The 27,394-nt window shown below is 58.5% G+C and overlaps 1 protein-coding gene across 2 annotated transcripts; it reads right to left on the bottom strand.

The window, feature by feature from the left end:
• Positions 1–53: 53 nt before the first annotated feature.
• Positions 54–26,983, bottom strand: PRMT5 (protein arginine methyltransferase 5). 2 transcript variants are annotated; one of them, XM_080631883.1, is made up of 17 exons: positions 26,858–26,983; positions 26,652–26,770; positions 24,408–24,493; positions 23,915–24,049; positions 22,803–22,903; positions 22,361–22,410; positions 20,649–20,812; positions 9,785–9,946; positions 7,470–7,547; positions 7,311–7,369; positions 6,394–6,516; positions 5,362–5,537; positions 4,133–4,242; positions 2,862–2,955; positions 2,660–2,776; positions 701–765; positions 54–497 (listed from the first exon to the last, which is right to left on the bottom strand). In XM_080631883.1, exons 1-17 carry the CDS (start codon positions 26,965–26,967, stop codon positions 345–347), a joined length of 1,902 nt encoding a protein of 633 aa, XP_080488009.1. In that variant the 5' UTR covers positions 26,968–26,983; the 3' UTR covers positions 54–344. The 2 variants fall into 2 exon arrangements, with proteins under 2 accessions (XP_080488009.1, XP_080488010.1); XM_080631884.1 differs by having other exon boundaries at positions 54–494.
• Positions 26,984–27,394: the final 411 nt, after the last annotated feature.

Here is a 27,394-nt window from a genome sequence, read left to right as displayed (position 1 = left end):
ACGCGGCCTGGCGGCCCCCGGCCGAGCCTGCGCTGGGCGTCGGAGGCGTTCGAAACGCTCAAGAGGCGTTGAAACGGCCGCAAAAGGGCGTCCAAACTGTCGCAAACGCTGCCGCGACGCGCGGCGGCGCCCACAAGGGGCGCGTAGGGGGCGAAGGGAGCGTTTCAACGCCGTCGTGAGCCGCGGCGGGGCAAGATGGCGGCCGCCGTGCGGCGAGCCAAGATGGCGGCGGCCGTGAAGAGAGCCAAGATGGCGGCCCCCATGTGCCGACGCCCCGAGAGGCCGGCGCTCGCCTTCCAGCCCATAATAAGCACGCGGAGAGGACGGCAAGGGGCTTTTATTGCTCAGAGGCCGATGGTGTAGGAGCGGCCGGTGGGGTTGTGAAGGGCGGAAGGGACGGGGCTGGTCACGGCCCACTCGTACCAGACCTTCTTGGGGGTGGAGCAGCGCCAGAAGGCCACGGTCACCTCCTCGCCCGCCTTTACCGGTAACGGCTGCTGTTGTGGGGGGAACAAGAAGAAGGGGGGGGCGGTCAGAAAGATGGCGGCGAGCGGGAGGCCCCGGGCCCCATTGGATTCAATGGGGGAGGCCCCAAGATGGCGGCGGCCAGGGCAGCGGGGGGCAAGATGGCGGCGGCCATGTGGCGGCGGGGGGCAAGATGGCGGCGCCCATGTGGCGGCGGCCATGTTGGGGCCCGCACCTTCAGGGGGAAGAAGATGGGGAACCAGGAGAACATCCCCGGGGAGTGCGTCTCGGGGCGGATACCTGCGGGGTCATGACCTCGGGGAGACGCGCCCTATTGGCTGAGGGGGGGGCGGGCCCCGCCCCCTGCTCGCAGCCTATTGGCTGAGGGGGCTGCGCCTCCCCCCGCGCGCAGCAAGCTGGCTTCTCATTGGACGGTCGGAGATGGGCGTTGATGCCCGTTGGCCTCGTAGATCACATTGGCAGCCATTGACCCCCATTGCCCCCCATTGGCCCCCATAGCACCCCATAGACCCCATACACGCCCCATAGACCCCATAGCACCCCATAGACCCCCATTGATGCCCATTGACCCCCATAGACCCCATTGCCTCCCATTGACCCTCATTGCCCCCCATTGGCCCCATAGCACCACATTGCCCCCCATAGCGCCCCATTGGCCCCCATAGACCCCCATTGATGCCCATTGACCCCCATAGCACCCCATAGACCCCATACACGCCCCATAGACCCCATAGCACCCCATAGACCCCCATTGATGCCCATTGACCTCCATAGACCCCATTGCCTCCCATTGGCCCCATAGCACCCCATAGACCCCCATTGATGCCCATTGATCCCCATAGACCCCATTGCCTCCCATTGGCCCCATAGCACCCCATAGACCCCCATTGATGCCCATTGGTCCCCATAGACCCCATTGCCTCCCATTGGCCCCATAGCACCCCATAGACCCCCATTGATGCCCATTGGCCCCTGTGGACCCCATTGCCTCCCATTGGCCCCATAGCACCCCATAGACCCCCATTGATGCCCATTGGTCCCCATAGACCCCATTGCCTCCCATTGGCCCCATAGCACCCCATAGACCCCCATTGATGCCCATTGGTCCCTGTAGACCCCATTGCCTCCCATTGGCCCCATAGCACCCCATAGACCCCCATTGATGCCCATTGACCCCCATAGACCCCATTGCCTCCCATTGGCCCCATAGCACCCCATAGACCCCCATTGATGCCCATTGGTCCCCATAGACCCCATTGCCTCCCATTGGCCCCATAGCACCCCATAGACCCCCATTGATGCCCATTGGTCCCCATAGACCCCATTGCCTCCCATTGGCCCCATAGCACCCCATAGACCCCCATTGATGCCCATTGGCCTCCATAGACCCCATTGCCTCCCATTGGCCCCATAGCACCCCATAGACCCCCATTGATGCCCATTGGTCCCTGTAGACCCCATTGCCTCTCATTGGCCCCATAGCACCCCATAGACCCCCATTGATGCCCATTGGCCTCCATAGACCCCATTGCCTCCCATTGGCCCCATAGCACCCCATAGCGCCCCATTGATGCCCATTGGCCTCCATTGGCCCCATAGCACCCCATAGACCCCCATTGATGCCCATTGGTCCCCATAGACCCCATTGCCTCCCATTGGCCCCATAGCACCCCATAGACCCCCATTGATGCCCATTGGCCCCTGTAGACCCCATTGCCTCCCATTGGCCCCATAGCACCCCATAGCGCCCCATTGATGCCCATTGGCCTCCATTGGCCCCATAGCACCCCATAGACCCCCATTGATGCCCATTGGCCCCTGTAGACCCCATTGCCTCCCATTGGCCCCATAGCACCCCATAGACCCCCATTGATGCCCATTGGCCCCTGTAGACCCCATTGCCTCCCATTGGCCCCATAGCACCCCATAGCGCCCCATTGATGCCCATTGGCCCCTGTAGACCCCATTGCCTCCCATTGGCCCCATAGCACCCCATAGCGCCCCATTGATGCCCATTGACCTCCATAGACCCCATTGCCTCCCATTGGCCCCATAGCACCCCATAGACCCCCACTGATGCCCATTGGTCCCCATAGACCCCATTGCCTCCCATTGGCCCCCATAGCACCCCATAGCACCCCATAGCGCCCCATAGCGCCCCATAGCGCCCTACTGAGGGTGATGTCCCCATAGAGCGTGGTCTCGAAGTAGCCGGCGAAGCCGTGGAGCACGGAGTTCACCTGGACCCGGAAGGCCAGGAGGCAGTAACGGCTGTTGTCATTGGCTGCCTCTAAGGGGAGGAGGCACGCCATTGGTCAGCGCCGCGGTGACGTCACCCACGGGGGGGGGGGTCAGCCGAGCGGCCAATCACGTACCGGGGTTGGGGTGCTCGAAGGTGAAGCAGGGCTGGGGGGCGGCCAATTGGTGGTAGTTGTGGAGGCGGACGACGTAGGGCATCTCGAACTGGGCCTATGGGGCAGGGACCCATGGATGGACCCATAGAGGGACCCATGGATGGACCCATAGAGGGACCCATGGAGGGACCCATAGAGGGACCCATAGAGGGACCCATGGATGGACCCATGGATGGACCCATAGAGGGACCCATGGATGGACCCATAGAGGGACCCATGGAGGGACCCATAGAGGGACCCATGGAGGGACCCATGGAGGGACCCATAGAGGGACCCATGGAGGGACCCATGGAGGGACCCATGGAGGGACCCATGGAGGGACCCATGGAGGGACCCATGGATGGACCCATAGAGGGACCCATGGAGGGACCCATGGAGGGACCCATAGAGGGACCCATGGAGGGACCCATAGAGGGACCCATGGAGGGACCCATGGAGGGACCCATAGAGGGACCCATGGAGGGACCCATGGATGGACCCATGGAGGGACCCATTGAGGGACCCATAGAGGGACCCATAGAGGGACCCATGGAGGGACCCATAGAGGGACCCATGGAGGGACCCATGGAGGGACCCATAAAGGGACCCATGGATGGACCCATGGATGGACCCATAGAGGGACCCATGGATGGACCCATAGAGGGACCCATAGAGGGACCCATGGATGGACCCATAGAGGGACCCATAGAGGGACCCATAAAGGGACCCATAGAGGGACCCATGGAGGGACCCATAGAGGGACCCATGGATGGACCCATAGAGGGACCCATGGAGGGACCCATAGAGGGACCCATGGAGGGACCCATGGAGGGACCCATGGAGGGACCCATGGAGGGACCCATAGAGGGACCCATGGAGGGACCCATAGAGGGACCCATAGAGGGACCCATGGATGGACCCATAGAGGGACCCATGGATGGACCCATAGAGGGACCTATAGAGGGACCCATGGATGGACCCATAGAGGGACCCATGGAGGGACCCATAGAGGGACCCATGGAGGGACCCATGGAGGGACCCATAAAGGGACCCATGGATGGACCCATAGAGGGACCCATGGATGGACCCATGGAGGGACCCATAGAGGGACCCATAGAGGGACCCATAGAGGGACCCATGGATGGACCCATGGATGGACCCATAACCAGCCCCACTGAGCCCCCTTAGCCCCATATCCACCCCCATTGACCCCCAGCCCCACAGCTGCCCCATAGCTGCCCCATAGCGGGTACCTCGGGGTCGCGGTCCCGCTCGCGGCAGCCCCGCACCTCGGTGTAGAGCTTGGAGGAGGAGATGGGCGCCAGGAAGGAGGTGTAGGAGCAGGGGATGCTCACCCCCCCCGCTGTGGGGCACAGACCCATAGCGACCCATAGGGACCCATTATAACCCCATTACAACCCATTATAACCCATTACAACCCCATTATACCCCATGATACCCCATTATAACCCATTATAACCCCATTATAACCCATTATAACCCATTATAACCCATTATAACCCCATTATAACCCCATTATACCCCATTATAACCCATTATAACCCCATTATAACCCCATTATAACCCATTATACCCCATGATACCCCATTATAACCCCATTATACCCCATTATAACCCATTATACCCCATTATAACCCCATTATACCCCATTATAACCGTATTATAACCCATTATAACCCCATTGTAACCCATTATACCCCATTTACCCCATTAAAACCCATTATACCCCATTATACCCCATTATAACCCATTATAATCCCATTATACCCCATTATAACCCCATTATACCCCATTATAACCCCATTATAAACCCATTATAACCCCATTATACCCCATCATGACCCCATTATAACCCATTATAACCCCATTATACCCCATTATAACCCCATTATAACCCCATTATAACCCATTATAACCCCATTATAACCCCATTATAACCCCATTATACCCCATTATAACCCATTATAACCCCATTATAACCCATTATAACCCATTATAACCCCATTATAACCCCATTATACGCCATTATAACCCATTATAACCCCATTATAACCCCATTATACCCCATTATACCCCATTATAACCCATTATAACCCATTATAACCCCATTATAACCCATTATAACCCATTATAACCCCATTATAACCCCATTATACGCCATTATAACCCATTATAACCCCATTATAACCCCATTATAACCCATTATAACCCATTATAACCCCATTATAACCCATTATAACCCCATTATACCCCATTATAACCCCATTATAACCCCATTATAACCCATTATAACCCATTATAACCCCATTATACCCCATTATACCCCATTATAACCCATTATAACCCCATTATAACCCCATTATAACCCCATTATACCCCATTATACCCCATTATAACCCATTACACCCCATTACACCCCATTACAACCCCATTACAACCCCTGCCATCCCATAATACGCACCCTTGAGGCAGTGCTGGGCCCCATCCAGGCACTCGGGGCTGAGCTCGTTGTCCCCGAAGGACCCCAGCAGCTCGGACACCACCAGGTCGGCCCCTTCGGGGGGGCTCCAGCCCCTCATGTCCTGCGCCACCACCGTCACCTGCGCCCCCCACTCCTCGTACTGCCAGCTCTGCAGCCTAGGGGGGGATATAGGGCGCTATGGGGCGGCTATGGGGCGCTATGGGGCGGCTATGGGGCTCTATGGGGTGCCTATAGAGGGCTATGGGGAGGGTGCAGGCGGCGCGCTGCGGCGCGGCCACCAGGGGGCGGTATAGTGCCGCGGGGGGCGGGGCCAGCCGAGGACACGCCCCCTTCCTCCTCTGGTCTATGGGGTCTCCTATGGGGTCTCTATAGGGCTCTATGGGGCTCTATGGGGCTCTATGGGGCTCTATGGTCTCTCTATGGGGTTTCTATGGGGTCCCTATGGGGCTCTATGATCTTTCTATGGGGTCTCTATGGGGCAATATGGGGTCTCTATAGGGCTCTATGGGGGATCTATGGTCCCTCTATTGGGCTCTATGGGGTCTCTATGGTCCTCTATGGAGTTTCTATGGGCTCCCTATGGAGCATCTATGGGGTGTCTATGGGGCTCTACGGGGCTCTATGGGGTCTCTATGGGCCTGTATGGTCTCTCTATGGGGTGTCCATGGGGCTCTATGAGGTTTCTATGGGCTCTCTATGGAGCATCTATGGGGTGTCTATGGGTCTCTATGGGGCTCTATGGGGTTTCTATGGGGCTCTATGGCTGTCTTTAGGGGCTCTATGGGGCTCTATGGGGTGTCTATGGGGCTCTATGGGGTGCCTATGGAGGGCTATGGGGGGGTGCAGGCAGCGCGCTGCAGCGCGGCCACCAGGGGGCGGTATAGTGCCGCGGGGGGCGGGGTCAGCAGAGGCCATCCCCCCCCCCCCCCCCCCCCCATGCTGCCCTATGGGGGTCTATGGGGCAGCGCTATGGGGCAGCGCTATGGGGCAGCGCTATGGGGCAGCACTCACGTGACCACGGCGTTGGGGTTCTTCTCCACGGCGTAGACCCGGATGGGCCGCGCTGCCTGGCGGGAGGCCCTGAGGGCGGCGCTCACCAGCGGCCCCCGCCCGGCCCCCAGCACCATCACCACCCTATGGGGCACAGGCAGGTGTGGGGCGCCCCATAGCGACCCACAAGTGGGGTAGGGGGACCCATAGGGACCAGTACATGGGGATGGGAGACCCATAGGGACCCATAAGTGGGGTAGGGGGACCCATAGGGACCCATAAGTGGGGTAGGGGGGCCCATAGAGACCCATAAGTGGGACAGAGGGGACCCATAGGGGCCCATAAGTGGGGTGGGGGGACCCATAGGGACCCATAAGTGGGGTGGGGGGACCCATAGAGACCCATAAGTGGGACAGAGGGGACCCATAGGGGCCCATAAGTGGGGTAGGGGGACCCATAGGAACCCATAGGGACCCATAAGTGGGGTAGGGGGACCCATAGGGACCCATAAGTGGGGTGGGGGGACCCATAGGGACCCATAAGTGGGGTAGGGGGGACCCATAGGGACCCATAAGTGGGGTAGGGGGACCCATAGGGACCCATAAATGGGGTAGGAGGGCCCATAGGGACCAATAAGTGGGGACAGGGGGACCCATAGGGACCCATAAGTGGGGTAGAGGGGACCCACAGGGACCCATAAGTGGGGTAGGGGGACCCACAGGGACCTATAAATGGGGTAGGGGGGACCCATAGGGACCCATAAGTGGGGTAGCGCGGACCCGTAAGTGGCGTAGGGGGACCCATAGTGACCCATAAGTGGGGTAGGGGGGCCCATAGGGACCCATAAGTGGGGTAGGAGGGCCCATAGGGACCCATAAGTGGGGTAGGAGGCCCCATAGGGATGTGGGGCGCCCCATAGGCTGCCCCATAGCACTCACTGCACATTGGTGTCCTTCTCCTCCTCAGGCACCCGGTCCAGCAGGCACCTATAGATGGCCTTAGAAGGGGAAAAGGAGGGGGGGGGGAGGCGTGGCTATGTTAATGAGGCGCGGCGCAGCAGCCAATGGGAGCCCTCGCCCCGCCCGGGCCCCGCCCACCTGCTGGTATTGGGAGTATTTGATTGGATCCTTCTCGAACACCTCATAGGTCTGCGACTCCAGGTTGTCCATGAGGGGCTATGGGGAGGGGGGGGGGGCGTGGCCTGTGAGCGCCATATATGGGCAGACCACGCCCCCTCCATTCACCCTCATAGGGCCCCTTTAAGCCCCACGTATGGGCAAGCCACGCCCCCAACGCGAGACCACACCCCCCTTCCATTCAACCCCATAGGACCCCCTCCAACTCCATATATGGTCAGGCCACGCCCCCATCGCGAGACTACGCCCCCCTCCATTCACCCCCATAGGACTCCCTCCAACTCCATATATGGGCAGGCCACGCCCCCTCCACTCATCCCTATAGGACCCCTTTAAACCCCATATATGGGCAAGCCACGCCCCCTTTCCCCTTCACTGTGTATTCACCCCATAGGAACCCATATATGGGCAAGCCACGCCCCTCCAGGCTTAAACCACGCCCCCTCCCCATTCACCCCACAGAACCCCTTTGAACCCCATATATGGGCAGGCCACGCCCCCTTCCCCTCCATTGACACCCATAGAAACCCCCTTAAGTGCCATATATGGGCAAGCCACGCCCCTTTCCTGCTTCATTGACACCCACAGACACCCCCTTCAACACCATATAAGGGCAAGCCACGCCCTCTCCGGGCTTAAACCACGCCCCCTCCCCCTCTCCATTCACCCCATAGGACCCCTCCAACCCCATATATGGGCAAGCCACGCCCCCTTCCCGCTCCATTCACACCCATAGGCCCCCCTTCAACACCATATATGGGCAAGGCACGCCCTCTCCCTCTCCATTGACCCCCATAGGAACCCCCTTAAATGCCATATATGGGCAAGCCACGCCCCCTTCCCGCTCCATTCACACCCATAGGACCCCCTTAAACACCATATATGGGCAAGCCACGCCCCCTCCCTCTCCATTGACCCCCCATTAAATGCCATATATGGGCAAGCCACACCCCCCCATCTCCATTCACCCCCGTAGGCCCCCCTCCAACCCCATATAAGGGCAAGCCCCGCCCCCTCCCCCTCTCCATTCACCCCCGTAGGCCCCCTCCAACCCCATATAAGGGCAAGCCACGCCCCCTCCCCCTCTCCATTCACCCCCGTAGGCCCCCCTCCAACCCCATATATGGGCAAGCCACGCCCTCTCCCTCTCCATTCACCCCCGTAGGCCCCCCTCCAACCCCATATATGGGCAAGCCACACCCCCTCCCCCTCTCCATTCACCCCCGTAGGCCCCCCTCCAACCCCATATATGGGCAAACCACGCCCCCTCCCCCTCTCCACCCCTAGAGGACCCCTCCAACCCCATATAAGGGCAAACCACGCCCCCTCCCCCTCTCCATTCACCCCCGTAGGCCCCCCTCCAACCCCATATAAGGGCAAGCCCCGCCCCCTTCCCCCTCTCCATTCACCCCCGTAGGCCCCCCTCCAACCCCATATATGGGCAAGCCACGCCCCCTCCCTCTCCATTCACCCCCGTAGGCCCCCCTCCAACCCCATATAAGGGCAAGCCCCGCCCCCTCCCCCTCTCCATTCACCCCTGTAGGCCCCCTCCAACCCCATATAAGGGCAAGCCACGCCCCCTCCCCCTCTCCATTCACCCCCGTAGGCCCCCCTCCAACCCCATATATGGGCAAGCCACGCCCCCTCCCTCTCCATTCACCCCCGTAGGCCCCCCTCCAACCCCATATAAGGGCAAGCCCCGCCCCCTTCCCCCTCTCCATTCACCCCCGTAGGCCCCCCTCCAACCCCATATATGGGCAAGCCACGCCCCCTCCCTCTCCATTCACCCCCGTAGGCCCCCCTCCAACCCCATATAAGGGCAAGCCCCGCCCCCTCCCCCTCTCCATTCACCCCTGTAGGCCCCCTCCAACCCCATATAAGGGCAAGCCACGCCCCCTCCCCCTCTCCATTCACCCCCGTAGGCCCCCCTCCAACCCCATATATGGGCAAGCCACGCCCCCTCCCTCTCCATTCACCCCCGTAGGCCCCCCTCCAACCCCATATATGGGCAAGCCACACCCCCTCCCCCTCTCCATTCACCCCCGTAGGCCCCCCTCCAACCCCATATATGGGCAAGCCCCGCCCCCTCCCTCTCCATTCACCCCCGTAGGCCCCCCTCCAACCCCATATAAGGGCAAGCCACGCCCCCTCCCCCTCTCCATTCACCCCCGTAGGCCCCCCTCCAACCCCATATAAGGGCAAGCCCCGCCCCCTCCCCCTCTCCATTCACCCCTAGAGGACCCCTCCAACCCCATATAAGGGCAGGCCCCGCCCACCTGCAGGGGGCTCTGCAGGTAGTCCTCGTAGCCCCTAGCGAAGAGCTCATAGGCCGAGGGGGGGGGCCGGTGCTGGCCCAGGTGCTCCAGGTACTGCAGGTACGAGCCCAGCGGCTTCCCCCCATGGCGGGGGGCTCCGGTCAGCACCACCTGCACCTCCAGCTGGGGGGGGAACGGGTCAGAGCCCCATAGCGACCCATAGATTGCGGCTATGGAGCCATAGGGACCCATAGATTGCGGCTATGGAGCCATAGGGACCCATAGATTGCGGCTATGGAGCCATAGGGACCCATAGATTGCGGCTATGGAGCCATAGGGACCCATAGATTGCGGCTATGGAGCCATAGGGACCCATTGATTGCGGCTATGGAGCTATAGGGACCCATAGATTGCGGCTATGGAGCCATAGGGACCCATAGATTGCGGCTATGGAGCCATAGGGACCCATAGATTGCGGCTATGGAGCCATAGGGACCCATAGATTGCGGCTATGGAGCCATAGGGACCCATAGATTGCGGCTATGGAGCTATAGGGACCCATTGATTGCGGCTATGAAGCCATAGGGACCCATAGATTGCGGCTATGGAGCCATAGGGACCCATAGATTGCGGCTATGGAGCCATAGGGACCCATAGGTTGCGGCTATGGAGCCATAGGGACCCATAGATTGCGGCTATGGAGCCATAGGGACCCATAGATTGCGGCTATGGAGCCATAGGGACCCATAGATTGCGGCTATGGAGCCATAGGGACCCATAGATTGCGGCTATGGAGCTATAGGGACCCATAGATTGTGGCTATGGAGCTATAGGGACCCATTGATTGCGGCTATGGAGCCATAGGGACCCATAGATTGCGGCTATGGAGCTATAGGGACCCATTGATTGTCCCTATGGACGCACTGATTGTCCCTGTGGGCCCATAGAGACCCATTGATAGCCCCTATGGACCCATAGAGATCCATTGAGAGCCACTATGAGCCCATAGAGACCCATTGAGAGCCCCTATGGACCCATAGAGACCCATTCAGAGCCCCTATAGACCCATAGAGACCCATTGAGACCCCTTTGGACCCATAGAGACCCATTCAGAGCCCCTATAGACCCATAGAGACCCATTGAGAGCCCCTATGGAGCCCATAGAGACCCATTGAGAGCCCCTATGGAGCCCATAGAGACCCATTGAGAGCCCCTATGGACCCATAGAGACCCATTGAGAGCCCCTATAGACCCATAGAGACCCATTGAGACCCCTTTGGACCCATAGAGACCCATTCAGAGCCCCTATAGACCCATAGAGACCCATTGAGAGCCCCTATGAGCCCATAGAGACCCATTGAGAGCCCCTATAGACCCATAGAGACTCATTGAGAGCCCCTATGAGCCCATAGAGACTCATTCAGAGCCCCTATAGACCCATAGAGACCCATTGAGAGCCCCTATGGAGCCCATAGAGACCCATTGAGAGCCCCTATGGAGCCCATAGGCCCCCATAGACCCCCATGGAGAACCCATAGACCCCCATGGAGAACCCATAGACCCCCATAGAGAACCCACAGACCCCCATGGAGAACCCACAGACCCCCATAGAGAACCCACAGACCCCCATAGAGAACCCACAGACCCCATAGAGAACCCACAGACCCCATAGAGAACCCACAGACCCCATAGAGAACCCACAGACCCCCATGGAGAACCCACAGACCCCATAGAGAACCCACAGACCCCATAGGGAACCCACAGACCCCCATAGAGAACCCATAGACCCCCATAGGGAACCCACAGACCCCATAGGGAACCCACAGACCCCCATAGAGAACCCACAGACCCCATAGAGAACCCATAGACCCCCATAGAGAACCCACAGACCCCCATAGGGAACCCACAGACCCCATAGAGAACCCACAGACCCCCATAGGGAACCCACAGACCCCCATAGAGAACCCACAGACCCCCATAGAGAACCCACAGACCCCATAGAGAACCCACAGACCCCCATGGAGAACCCACAGACCCCATAGAGAACCCACAGACCCCCATAGAGAACCCACAGACCCCATAGGGAACCCACAGACCCCCATAGAGAACCCACAGACCCCCATGGAGAACCCACAGACCCCCATAGAGAACCCACAGACCCCCATAGAGAACCCACAGACCCCATAGGGAACCCACAGACCCCATAGGGAACCCACAGACCCCCATAGGGAACCCACAGACCCCATAGAGAACCCACAGACCCCCATAGAGAACCCACAGACCCCCATAGAGAACCCACAGACCCCATAGAGAACCCACAGACCCCCATAGAGAACCCATAGACCCCCATAGAGAACCCACAGACCCCATAGGGAACCCACAGACCCCATAGAGAACCCACAGACCCCCATAGAGAACCCATAGACCCCATAGAGAACCCACAGACCCCCATGGAGAACCCACAGACCCCATAGAGAACCCATAGACCCCCATGGAGAACCCACAGACCCCATAGAGAACCCATAGACCCCCATAGAGAACCCACAGACCCCATAGAGAACCCACAGACCCCCATAGAGAACCCACAGACCCCATAGAGAACCCACAGACCCCCATAGAGAACCCACAGACCCCATAGAGAACCCACAGACCCCATAGGGAACCCATAGACCCCCATAGAGAACCCACAGACCCCATAGAGAACCCATAGACCCCATAGAGAACCCACAGACCCCCATAGAGAACCCACAGACCCCCATAGAGAACCCACAGACCCCCATAGAGAACCCACAGACCCCATAGAGAACCCACAGACCCCCATGGAGAACCCACAGACCCCCATAGAGAACCCATAGACCCCCATAGAGAACCCACAGACCCCCATAGAGAACCCACAGACCCCATAGAGAACCCACAGACCCCATAGAGAACCCATAGACCCCCATAGAGAACCCACAGACCCCCATAGAGAACCCACAGACCCCCATAGAGAACCCACAGACCCCCATAGAGAACCCATAGACCCCATAGAGAACCCACAGACCCCCATAGAGAACCCACAGACCCCCATAGAGAACCCACAGACCCCATAGAGAACCCACAGACCCCCATGGAGAACCCACAGACCCCCATAGAGAACCCACAGACCCCCATAGAGAACCCACAGACCCCATAGAGAACCCACAGACCCCCATGGAGAACCCACAGACCCCCATAGAGAACCCATAGACCCCATAGAGAACCCACAGACCCCCATAGGGAACCCATAGACCCCCATAGAGAACCCACAGACCCCATAGAGAACCCATAGACCCCATAGAGAACCCATAGACCCCCATGGAGAACCCACAGACCCCCATAGAGAACCCACAGACCCCCATAGAGAACCCACAGACCCCATAGAGAACCCACAGACCCCCATGGAGAACCCACAGACCCCCATAGAGAACCCATAGACCCCCATAGAGAACCCATAGACCCCCATAGAGAACCCACAGACCCCCATAGAGAACCCACAGACCCCATAGAGAACCCACAGACCCCCATAGAGAACCCATAGACCCCCATAGAGAACCCACAGACCCCATAGAGAACCCACAGACCCCCATAGAGAACCCACAGACCCCATAGAGAACCCATAGACCCCCATAGAGAACCCACAGACCCCATAGAGAACCCATAGACCCCATAGAGAACCCATAGACCCCATGGAGAACCCACAGACCCCCATAGAGAACCCATAGACCCCCATGGAGAACCCACAGACCCCCATAGAGAACCCATAGACCCCCATAGAGAACCCACAGACCCCCATAGAGAACCCACAGACCCCATAGAGAACCCACAGACCCCCATAGAGAACCCACAGACCCCATAGGGAACCCATAGACCCCCATAGAGAACCCATAGACCCCCATAGAGAACCCACAGACCCCCATAGAGAACCCATAGACCCCCATAGAGAACCCACAGACCCCATAGAGAACCCACAGACCCCATAGAGAACCCACAGACCCCATAGAGAACCCACAGACCCCCATAGAGAACCCATAGACCCCCATAGAGAACCCACAGACCCCATAGAGAACCCACAGACCCCATAGAGAACCCACAGACCCCCATGGAGAACCCACAGACCCCCATAGAGAACCCACAGACCCCATAGAGAACCCACAGACCCCCATAGAGAACCCATAGACCCCATAGAGAACCCATAGACCCCCATAGAGAACCCACAGACCCCATAGAGAACCCATAGACCCCCATAGAGAACCCACAGACCCCCATAGAGAACCCACAGACCCCATAGAGAACCCACAGACCCCCATAGGGAACCCATAGACCCCCATAGAGAACCCACAGACCCCCATAGAGAACCCACAGACCCCCATAGAGAACCCACAGACCCCATAGAGAACCCACAGACCCCCATGGAGAACCCACAGACCCCCATAGGGAACCCATAGACCCCATAGAGAACCCACAGACCCCATAGAGAACCCATAGACCCCATAGAGAACCCACAGACCCCATAGAGAACCCACAGACCCCATAGAGAACCCACAGACCCCCATAGAGAACCCACAGACCCCATAGAGAACCCACAGACCCCATAGAGAACCCACAGACCCCCATAGAGAACCCACAGACCCCCATGGAGAACCCACAGACCCCATAGAGAACCCACAGACCCCCATGGAGAACCCACAGACCCCATAGAGAACCCACAGACCCCCATGGAGAACCCACAGACCCCATAGAGAACCCACAGACCCCCATAGAGAACCCACAGACCCCCATAGAGAACCCATAGACCCCATAGAGAACCCACAGACCCCCATAGGGAACCCACAGACCCCCATAGAGAACCCATAGACCCCATAGAGAACCCACAGACCCCATAGAGAACCCACAGACCCCCATAGAGAACCCATAGACCCCCATAGAGAACCCACAGACCCCCATAGAGAACCCACAGACCCCATAGAGAACCCACAGACCCCATAGAGAACCCACAGACCCCCATGGAGAACCCACAGACCCCCATAGAGAACCCACAGACCCCATAGAGAACCCACAGACCCCCATAGAGAACCCACAGACCCCCATAGGGAACCCACAGACCCCATAGAGAACCCACAGACCCCCATAGGGAACCCATAGACCCCCATAGAGAACCCGCAGACCCCCATAGGGAACCCACAGACCCCCATAGAGAACCCACAGACCCCCATAGAGAACCCACAGACCCCATAGAGAACCCACAGACCCCATAGAGAACCCATAGACCCCCATAGAGAACCCACAGACCCCATAGAGAACCCACAGACCCCATAGAGAACCCACAGACCCCCATAGAGAACCCACAGACCCCCATAGGGAACCCACAGACCCCCATAGAGAACCCATAGACCCCCATAGAGAACCCACAGACCCCCATAGAGAACCCACAGACCCCATAGAGAACCCACAGACCCCATAGAGAACCCATAGACCCCCATAGAGAACCCATAGACCCCCATAGAGAACCCACAGACCCCCATAGAGAACCCACAGACCCCATAGAGAACCCATAGACCCCCATAGAGAACCCATAGACCCCCATAGAGAACCCACAGACCCCCATGGAGAACCCATAGACCCCATGGAGAACCCATAGACCCCATAGAGAACCCATAGACCCCCATAGAGAACCCATAGACCCCATAGAGAACCCACAGACCCCATAGAGAACCCACAGACCCCATAGGGAACCCATAGACCCCATAGAGAACCCACAGACCCCCATGGAGAACCCATAGACCCCATAGAGAACCCACAGACCCCCATAGAGAACCCATAGACCCCCATAGAGAACCCATAGACCCCATAGAGAACCCACAGACCCCCATGGAGAACCCACAGACCCCCATAGAGAACCCACAGACCCCATAGGGAACCCACAGACCCCCATAGAGAACCCACAGACCCCCATAGAGAACCCACAGACCCCATAGGGAACCCACAGACCCCCATGGAGAACCCATAGACCCCATAGAGAACCCACAGACCCCATAGAGAACCCACAGACCCCCATAGAGAACCCACAGACCCCCATAGAGAACCCACAGACCCCCATAGAGAACCCATAGACCCCATAGAGAACCCACAGACCCCATAGAGAACCCATAGACCCCCATAGAGAACCCATAGACCCCCATAGAGAACCCATAGACCCCCATAGAGAACCCACAGACCCCATAGAGAACCCACAGACCCCCATAGAGAACCCACAGACCCCCATAGAGAACCCACAGACCCCATAGGGAACCCACAGACCCCCATGGAGAACCCACAGACCCCATAGGGAACCCATAGACCCCATAGAGAACCCATAGACCCCATAGAGAACCCATAGACCCCCATAGAGAACTCATAGACCCCCATAGAGAACCCACAGACCCCCATAGAGAACCCACAGACCCCATAGAGAACCCATAGACCCCCATAGAGAACCCACAGACCCCATAGAGAACCCACAGACCCCCATAGAGAACCCACAGACCCCCATAGAGAACCCACAGACCCCCATAGAGAACCCACAGACCCCATAGAGAACCCACAGACCCCATAGAGAACCCACAGACCCCCATAGAGAACCCATAGACCCCATAGAGAACCCACAGACCCCATAGAGAACCCACAGACCCCCATAGAGAACCCACAGACCCCATAGAGAACCCATAGACCCCATAGAGAACCCACAGACCCCCATAGAGAACCCACAGACCCCATAGAGAACCCACAGACCCCATAGAGAACCCACAGACCCCATAGAGAACCCACAGACCCCCATAGAGAACCCACAGACCCCCATAGAGAACCCACAGACCCCATAGAGAACCCACAGACCCCATAGAGAACCCACAGACCCCATAGAGAACCCACAGACCCCATAGAGAACCCACAGACCCCCATAGAGAACCCACAGACCCCCATAGAGAACCCACAGACCCCATAGAGAACCCACAGACCCCATAGAGAACCCACAGACCCCATAGAGAACCCACAGACCCCATAGAGAACCCACAGACCCCCATAGAGAACCCACAGACCCCCATAGAGAACCCATAGACCCCATAGAGAACCCACAGACCCCCATGGAGAACCCATAGCCCCCATGGAGAACCCACAGACCCCATAGAGAACCCACAGACCCCATAGAGAACCCACAGACCCCCATAGAGAACCCACAGACCCCCATAGGGAACCCGCAGACCCCATAGAGAACCCATAGACCCCCATAGAGAACCCACAGACCCCATAGAGAACCCACAGACCCCCATAGAGAACCCACAGACCCCCATAGGGAACCCACAGACCCCCATAGAGAACCCACAGACCCCATGGAGAACCCACAGACCCCATAGAGAACCCATAGACCCCCATAGAGAACCCACAGACCCCCATAGAGAACCCACAGACCCCCATAGAGAACCCACAGACCCCATAGAGAACCCATAGACCCCCATAGAGAACCCACAGACCCCCATAGAGAACCCACAGACCCCATAGGGAACCCACAGACCCCATAGAGAACCCATAGACCCCATAGGGAACCCACAGACCCCATAGAGAACCCACAGACCCCATAGGGAACCCACAGACCCCATAGAGAACCCACAGACCCCATAGAGAACCCACAGACCCCATAGAGAACCCATAGACCCCATAGGGAACCCACAGACCCCATAGAGAACCCACAGACCCCCATGGAGAACCCACAGACCCCATAGAGAACCCATAGACCCCATAGGGAACCCACAGACCCCATAGAGAACCCACAGACCCCATAGAGAACCCATAGACCCCATAGGGAACCCACAGACCCCATAGAGAACCCACAGACCCCATAGAGAACCCACAGACCCCCATAGAGAACCCACAGACCCCATAGAGAACCCACAGACCCCCATAGAGAACCCACAGACCCCCATAGAGAACCCACAGACCCCATAGAGAACCCACAGACCCCATAGAGAACCCATAGACCCCCATAGAGAACCCACAGACCCCCATAGAGAACCCACAGACCCCATAGAGAACCCACAGACCCCATAGAGAACCCACAGACCCCATAGAGAACCCACAGACCCCATAGAGAACCCACAGACCCCCATAGAGAACCCACAGACCCCATAGAGAACCCACAGACCCCATGGAGAACCCACAGACCCCCATAGAGAACCCACAGACCCCATAGAGAACCCATAGACCCCCATAGGGAACCCACAGACCCCATAGAGAACCCACAGACCCCCATAGAGAACCCACAGACCCCATAGAGAACCCACAGACCCCCATAGAGAACCCACAGACCCCATAGAGAACCCACAGACCCCCATAGGGAACCCACAGACCCCCATAGGGAACCCACAGACCCCATAGAGAACCCATAGACCCCCATAGAGAACCCATAGACCCCCATAGGGAACCCATAGACCCCATAGGGAACCCACAGACCCCATAGAGAACCCATAGACCCCCATAGAGAACCCATAGACCCCCATAGGGAACCCATAGACCCCATAGGGAACCCACAGACCCCCATGGAGAACCCACAGACCCCATAGAGAACCCACAGACCCCATAGGGAACCCACAGACCCCATAGGGAACCCACAGACCCCCATAGAGAACCCACAGACCCCATAGAGAACCCACAGACCCCATAGAGAACCCACAGACCCCATAGAGAACCCACAGACCCCCATAGAGAACCCACAGACCCCATAGAGAACCCACAGACCCCATAGGGAACCCACAGACCCCCATAGAGAACCCACAGACCCCATAGAGAACCCACAGACCCCATAGAGAACCCACAGACCCCATAGGGAACCCACAGACCCCCATAGAGAACCCACAGACCCCATAGAGAACCCATAGACCCCCATAGAGAACCCACAGACCCCATAGAGAACCCACAGACCCCATAGAGAACCCATAGACCCCCATAGAGAACCCACAGACCCCATAGAGAACCCACAGACCCCCATAGAGAACCCACAGACCCCATAGAGAACCCACAGACCCCATAGAGAACCCACAGACCCCATAGAGAACCCATAGACCCCATAGAGAACCCACAGACCCCATAGAGAACCCATAGACCCCCATAGAGAACCCACAGACCCCATAGAGAACCCACAGACCCCCATAGAGAACCCACAGACCCCATAGAGAACCCACAGACCCCATAGAGAACCCATAGACCCCATAGGGAACCCACAGACCCCCATAGAGAACCCACAGACCCCATAGAGAACCCACAGACCCCCATAGAGAACCCACAGACCCCCATAGAGAACCCACAGACCCCATAGAGAACCCACAGACCCCCATAGAGAACCCACAGACCCCATAGAGAACCCACAGACCCCATGGAGAACCCACAGACCCCCATAGAGAACCCATAGACCCCATAGAGAACCCACAGACCCCATAGAGAACCCACAGACCCCATAGAGAACCCATAGACCCCCATAGGGAACCCACAGACCCCATAGAGAACCCACAGACCCCATAGAGAACCCACAGACCCCCATAGGGAACCCACAGACCCCCATAGGGAACCCACAGACCCCATAGAGAACCCATAGACCCCCATAGAGAACCCATAGACCCCCATAGGGAACCCATAGACCCCATAGAGAACCCACAGACCCCCATAGAGAACCCACAAACACCCATAGAGAACCCACAGACCCCATAGAGAACCCACAGACCCCATAGAGAACCCACAGACCCCATAGAGAACCCACAGACCCCCATGGAGAACCCACAGACCCCATAGAGAACCCACAGACCCCCATGGAGAACCCACAGACCCCATAGAGAACCCACAGACCCCATAGAGAACCCACAGACCCCATAGAGAACCCACAGACCCCATAGAGAACCCACAGACCCCATAGAGAACCCACAGACCCCATAGAGAACCCACAGACCCCATAGAGAACCCACAGACCCCCATGGAGAACCCACAGACCCCATAGAGAACCCACAGACCCCCATGGAGAACCCACAGACACCCATAGAGAACCCACAGACCCCATAGAGAACCCACAGACCCCATAGGGAACCCACAGACCCCCATAGAGAACCCACAGACCCCATAGAGAACCCACAGACCCCATAGAGAACCCACAGACCCCATAGGGAACCCACAGACCCCCATAGAGAACCCACAGACCCCATAGAGAACCCATAGACCCCCATAGAGAACCCACAGACCCCATAGAGAACCCACAGACCCCATAGAGAACCCATAGACCCCCATAGAGAACCCACAGACCCCATAGAGAACCCACAGACCCCCATAGAGAACCCACAGACCCCATAGAGAACCCACAGACCCCATAGAGAACCCATAGACCCCATAGGGAACCCACAGACCCCCATAGAGAACCCACAGACCCCATAGAGAACCCACAGACCCCCATAGAGAACCCACAGACCCCATAGAGAACCCACAGACCCCCATAGAGAACCCACAGACCCCATAGAGAACCCACAGACCCCCATGGAGAACCCACAGACCCCATAGAGAACCCACAGACCCCATAGGGAACCCACAGACCCCATAGAGAACCCACAGACCCCATAGAGAACCCACAGACCCCCATAGAGAACCCATAGACCCCCATAGAGAACCCACAGACCCCCATAGAGAACCCACAGACCCCCATAGAGAACCCACAGACCCCATAGAGAACCCACAGACCCCATAGAGAACCCACAGACCCCATAGGGAACCCATAGACCCCATAGAGAACCCACAGACCCCCATAGAGAACCCACAGACCCCATAGGGAACCCATAGACCCCATAGGGAACCCGCAGACCTTCAGGAGGCGGCAGAGCAGGCGCTGGTGGGCCCGGGAGAGCACGGGGAAGCCTTTCTTGTTGGTGAGGAAGAGGCTGGTGGGCAGCAGGGCGGCCTTCACCGGCTCCCCCAGCCAGCGGTCGAGGGCGGCGCCGCAGGGCAGGTCCGCTCCCACCTCCAGGGCTGCCCCGGCAGGGCAAGGGCAGCGTGAGGCAGGGCCCCTATGGGGCTGGGGGAGCAATGGGGGGGGCTGGGGTATCAATGGGGGGCTATGGTATCAATGGGGGGCTATGGTATCAATGGGGGGCTATGGTATCAATGGGGGGCTGGGGGAGCAATGGGGGGCTATGGTATCAATGGGGGGTATGGTATCAATGGGGGGCTATGGTATCAATGGGGGGCTATGGTATCAATGGGGGGCTGGGGGAGCAATGGGGGGCTATGGTATCAATGGGGGGCTATGGTATCAATGGGGGGTATGGTATCAATGGGGGGCTATGGTATCAATGGGGGGGCTATGGTATCAATGGGGGGCTATGGTATCAATGGGGGGTATGGTATCAATGGGGGGCTATGGTATCAATGGGGGGTATGGTATCAATGGGGGGCTATGGTATCAATGGGGGCTATGGTATCAATGGGGGCTACGGTATCAATGGGGGGCTATGGTATCAATGGGGGCTATGGTATCAATGGGGGGTATGGTATCAATGGGGGGCTATGGTATCAATGGGGGGCTATGGTATCAGTGGGGGGCTATGGTATCAATGGGGGGCTATGGTATCAGTGGGGGGCTATGGTATCAATGGGGGGGCTGGGGTATCAATGGGGGGCTATGGTATCAATGGGGGGCTGGGGTATCAATGGGGGGCTATGGTATCAATGGGGGGCTATGGTATCAATGGGGGGCTGGGGTATCAATGGGGGGCTATGGTATCAATGGGGGGCTGGGGGAGCAATGGGGGGGCTATGGTATCAATGGGGGGTATGGTATCAATGGGGGGCTGGGGTATCAATGGGGGGCTATGGTATCAATGGGGGGCTGGGGGAGCAATGGGGGGGCTATGGTATCAATGGGGGGTATGGTATCAATGGGGGGCTGGGGTATCAATGGGGGGCTATGGTATCAATGGAGGGCTGGGGTATCAATGGGGGGCTATGGTATCAATGGGGGGGCTGGGGTAGCAATGGGGGGCTATGGTATCAATGGGGGGCTGGGGGAGCAATGGGGGGCTATGGTATCAATGGGGGGGCTGGGGTATCAATGGGGGGCTATGGTATCAATGGGGGGGCTGGGGTAGCAATGGGGGGCTATGGTATCAATGGGGGGGCTGGGGTATCAATGGGGGGCTATGGTATCAATGGGGGGCTGGGGTATCAATGGGGGGCTATGGTATCAATGGGGGGCTATGGTATCAATGGGGGGGCTGGGGTAGCAATGGGGGGCTATGGTATCAATGGGGGGGCTGGGGTATCAATGGGGGGCTATGGTATCAATGGGGGGGCTGGGGTATCAATGGGGGGCTATGGTATCAATGGGAGCCTATGTTATGAATGGAGGTTTACAGCGCCCCCTTGTGGTGGGAACCCCTCCTTGGCCACGCCCCCTTTTGGGGCTATGTAATCAATGGGGGGGCTACGTTATGAATGGGGGCTGACGGCGCCCCCTTGTGGCGGGAACCCCCCCTTGGCCCCGCCCCCTTTGGGGCCTTGGCCACGCCCCCCACTCACCGACCCCCACGCGCTTGTTGTAGTCGCAGAGGGTGCGGAAGTCGTGCCACCTATGGGGACAGCGAGAGCACCCAAAATGGCCCAAAATGGCCTGAAATAGCCCCAAAACGGCCTTAAACCAGCCCAAAATCGCCCCAAAATCACCCCAAAATGGCCCAAAATAGCCTAAACCAGCCCCAAATCAGCTCCAAATCACCTCAACCCAGCCCAAAATGGCCCAAACCCCCTCAAATGAAGCCCCAAAACCCCAAAGCCACCAGAAACCAGCCCAAAATGGCCCAAAACCAGCCCAAAATGGCCCAAAACCAGCCCAAAATGGCCCCCAATGGAGCCAAACCACCCAGAAATGGAGCAAACCCAGCCCAAAGCCACCCAAACTGGACCAAACCAGTATGAACCAGTATAAACCAGTATAAACCAGTATGAAGCAGTAGGAACTGACCATCCCCACGTGGTCTCGTCCCCGCCCCGCTCCGGCTCCTCGTTGCCCACCAGGTCCTCGCGCTCGTCCTCAGGGGCCAGGAGGGGCACCCGCACCCACACCTGCACCAGTTCAAACCAGTTAAGACCAGTTTGGACCCACTGGGCCCCATTGAGAGCCATTGGGTCCCATTGAGAGCCATTGAGAGCCATTGGGTGCCATTGAGAGCCATTGGGGCCCATTGAGAGCCATTGGGTGCCATTGAGAGCCATTGGGTGCCATTGAGAGCCATTGGGTCCCATTGAGAGCCATTGGGTCCCATTGAGAGCCATTGGGTGCCATTGAGAGCCATTGGGGCCCATTGAGAGCCATTGGGTCCCATTGAGAGCCATTGGGCCCCAGTGAGAGCCATTGGGTCCCATTGAGAGCCATTGGGGCCCATTGAGAGCCATTGGGCCCCAGTGAGAGCCATTGGGCCCCAGTGACCACCCACAGCTCCCCGTACCCCATCATAGAGACCCATAGACCCCCCATAGCCCCCATAAGCACCCCATAGCCCCCGCACCCACCCCATAGCCCCCGTACCCACCCCATAGCCCCCGTACCCACCCCATAGCCCCCGTACCCACCCCATAGCCCCCGTACCCACCCCATAGCCCCCGCACCCACCCCATAGCCCCCGCACCCACCCCATAGCCCCCGCACCCACCCCATAGCCCCCGTACCCACCCCATAACCCCCGTACCCACCCCATAGCCCCCGTACCCACCCCATAACCCCCGTACCCACCCCATAGCCCCCGCACCCACCCCATAACCCCCGCACCCACCCCATAACCCCCGTACCCACCCCATAGCCCCCGTACCCACCCCATAACCCCCGTACCCACCCCATAGCCCCCGCACCCACCCCATAGCCCCCGCACCCACCCCATAGCCCATCATAGCCCAGAGGAGGGGGCGTGTCCTCGGCTGGCCCCGCCCCCCGCGGCACTATACCGCCCCCTGGTGGCCGCGCCGCAGCGCGCCGCCCGCACACCCCCCCCCCCCCCAACCCCATAGGCGCCCCATAGACCCCTATAGAGCCCCTATAGCCCCCCGCCCCATAGCGCCCTATAGCGCCCCATAGCCCACCATGGCGCTGTGGTGCGCCCCATGCAGGTGGCTGCAGAGCAGCCGCGCCAGGTTGGGGCTGTGGCGCTGGCGCAGCGGCACCAGCACCGCCGGCAGCCCCAGGTAGGCGCCGAAGCCCAGCTCCTGGCTCAGCGCCTGTGGGATCCAGAGCGGGAAAACGCGGCTGGCGCCGAGGGGAACGGCCCCAAAACCCCCCTTTTCCACCCCAAAATCCCCCTTTTTCACCCCAAAACCCCCCTTTTCCACCCCAAAACCCCCCTTTTCCACCCCAAAACCCCCCTTTTCCACCCCAAAATCCCCCTTTTCCACCCCAAAATCCCCCTTTCCCACCCCAAAATCCCCCTTTCCCACCCCAAAACCCCCCTTTTCCACCCCAAAACCCCCCTTTTCCACCCCAAAATCCCCCTTTTTCACCCCCAATTCCCCCTTTCCCGCCCCCAATTCCCCCTTTCCCGCCCCAATTCCCCCTTTCCCGCCCCAATTCCCCGCTCACCGCCTCCGAGTTCCTCCTCACGTGCTCCAAGGGGGAATCGGGGCGGATCCATGGGGAAAGCTTGCCCACGATCAGCGTGTTCCAGTCTGCAATGGGGGGGGCTATAGGGGCTCCATAGGGGGGCTATAGGGGCTCCATAGGGGGGCTATAGGGTGTTATGGGGATCCATAGGATGCTATAGGGATCCATAGGGGGGCTATAGGGTGTTATGGGGGTCCACAGGATGCTATAGGGGTCCATAGGGGACTATAGGGGGTCTATTGGGGGCCCATAGGCTGCTATAGGGAATCTATAGTGGGTCCACAGGGAGCTATGGGGATCCATGGGTTGCTATAGGGGTCCATAAGGTACTATATAGGGCCCACAGAATGCTATAAGGAGTCCATAGGGTGCTATAGGATGTCCATAGGATGCTATATGGGGTCCATAGGATGCTATAGGGAATCTATACAGGGTCCCTAGGGTGCTATGGGGGTCCACAGGATGATACAGGGGTCCATAGAATGCTATAGCGGATCCATTGGAGGTCCATAGGGTGCTATAGGGAATCTATAGGGGGTCCATAGGGAGCTACAGAGCTCCATAAGATGTTATAGGGCTTCATAGGGTGCTACAGGGGGTCTATTGGGGGTCAATTGGGTGCTATAGGGAATCTATAGGGGGTCCATAGGGTGCTATAGGGGTCCATAGGGAGCTATAGAGGTCCATTGGGTGCTATGGGGATCCATAGAATGCCATCAGTCATCCATAGGATACTATATAGGGTCCATAGAATGCTATACGGGGTCCACAGGGTGCTATAGGGAGTCTATTGGGGGTCAATTGGGTGCTAAAGGGGATCTATAGGGGGTCTATAGGATGCTATGGGGATCCATAGGATGGTATAGGGGGTCCATAGGGTGCTACAAGGGATCTACTGGGGGCCAATTGGGTGCTATAGTGAACCTATAGGGGGTCCATAGGGTGCTATAGGGAATCTATGGGGGGTCTATAGGGTGCTATGGGGAGTCCATAGAGTGCTACAGGGGGTCTATTGGGGGCCTATTGGGTGCTATAGAGAATCTATAGGGGGTCCATACACTGCTATAGGAGTCCATATGGAACTATAGAGGTTCATGGGGTGCTATAGTGGTCCATAGGGTGCTACAGAGTGTCCATAGAATACTATATGGGGTCCACAGAATGCTATAGGGGTCCATAGGATGCTATATGGGGTCCACAGGATGCTATAGGGGTCCATAGGATGCTATAGGGGTCCATAGGATGCTATATGGGGTCCACAGGATGCTATAGGGGTCCATAGGATGCTATAGGGGTCCATAGGATGCTATATGGGGTCCACAGGATGCTATAGGGGTCCATAGGATGCTATATGGGGTCCACAGGATGCTATAGGGGTCCATAGGATGCTATATGGGGTCCACAGGATGCTATAGGGGTCCATAGGATGCTATATGGGGTCCACAGGATGCTATAGGGGTCCATAGGATGCTATATGGGGTCCACAGGATGCTATAGGGGTCCATAGGATGCTATATGGGGTCCACAGGATGCTATAGGGGTCCATAGGATGCTATATGGGGTCCACAGAATGCTATAAGGGTCCATAGGATGCTATATGGGGTCCACAGGATGCTATAGGGGTCCATAGGATGCTATATGGGGTCCACAGGATGCTATAGGGGTCCACAGGATGCTATAGGGGTCCATAGGATGCTATATGGGGTCCACAGGATGCTATAGGGGTCCATAGGATGCTATATGGGGTCCACAGGATGCTATAGGGGTCCATAGGATGCTATATGGGGTCCACAGAATGCTATAAGGGTCCATAGGATGCTATAGGGGGTCCACAGGATGCTATAGGGGTCCATAGGATGCTATATGGGGTCCACAGGATGCTATAGGGGTCCACAGGATGCTATAGGGGTCCATAGGATGCTATAGGGAATCTGTAGGGGGTCCATAGGGTGCTATGGGGATCCACGGGATGCTATAGGGGTCCACAGGGGGCTATAGCGGCTCCATAGGGTGCTATAGGGGTCCATAGCACGCTATAGGAGCTCCATAGAACACTACAGGTGATCCACAGGATGCTATAGGGGATCCATAGCGCGATACAAAGGCGCCCAGGGTGCCCCAAAGCCCTTTGGGCCCGTCCATAGACCCCTATGGGGGATCTCTAGGGCACCCATAGAGTCCTATCACCCCCATAACCCCCTATAGGCCCCTATAGGCACTCACCGCGACCGGACAGGAGGAGATCGGAGCGGGTCTGGGGCCCGGGCCTGCTCCGGGCCGGCTCCTGCCGGAACTCGCGGCGGTGCCGGGGGTGGAAGAGCGGCAGGCAAAGGAAATCGAACCTAAAAGGCACGGCCCGAGCTCCCTATAGAGCCCCTATAGGGGCCCTATAGAGAGCCCCCCCCCCCATAGACCCCTATGGGGCTCACCCCTGCCGGGCCACGGCCGCCAAGGCCCCGGCCACCTCGGGCACGCAGCTGAGGTCGCGGCCTGCGGAGACCCGAGCGGCGCCGCCCGCTCCCGCCGCCGCCGCCGCCATGACTGAGCCCCGGCCGGCGCCGCGCCCCGCCCACGAAGGGGCGGCGCAGCCAATGGGAGACGGGGCGCCCAAGCGGCAGCCAATGGCGGCGACGAGCGCCTCACGGAGGGAACGCCCACCGAGGGGGCGGCAGCCAATGGGGGAGCGGGGTCGGGGACGGGCGGGGGGAGGAGGGGGGGGGAAGTGGAGGGGGTGTCTTCCCGCCCGCCGGGGCTCCGCCCACCAGGGGCCGGCAGCCAATGGGAGGCGGCGGAGGAGGGAAGGGCACGCCCACTGAGCGCGGGGAGCCAATCGGAGGGCGGCGCTGGGCGGTGGGAGGGGCGTTGGGGCAAATTGGGGGGGGTTTGGGGCAGTTTGGGGGGGTTTGGGGCAAATTGAGGTGGTTTTGGGGCAATTCCGGCTGTTTTGGGTCCATTTGAGGTGGTTT

The sequence above is a fragment of the Psittacula echo genome, assembly GCF_963264785.1.
Source record: "Psittacula echo genome assembly, chromosome: 19".
Lineage (NCBI taxonomy): Eukaryota > Metazoa > Chordata > Aves > Psittaciformes > Psittacidae > Psittacula > Psittacula echo.
This window is presented reverse-complemented; position numbering and strand designations above follow the sequence as displayed.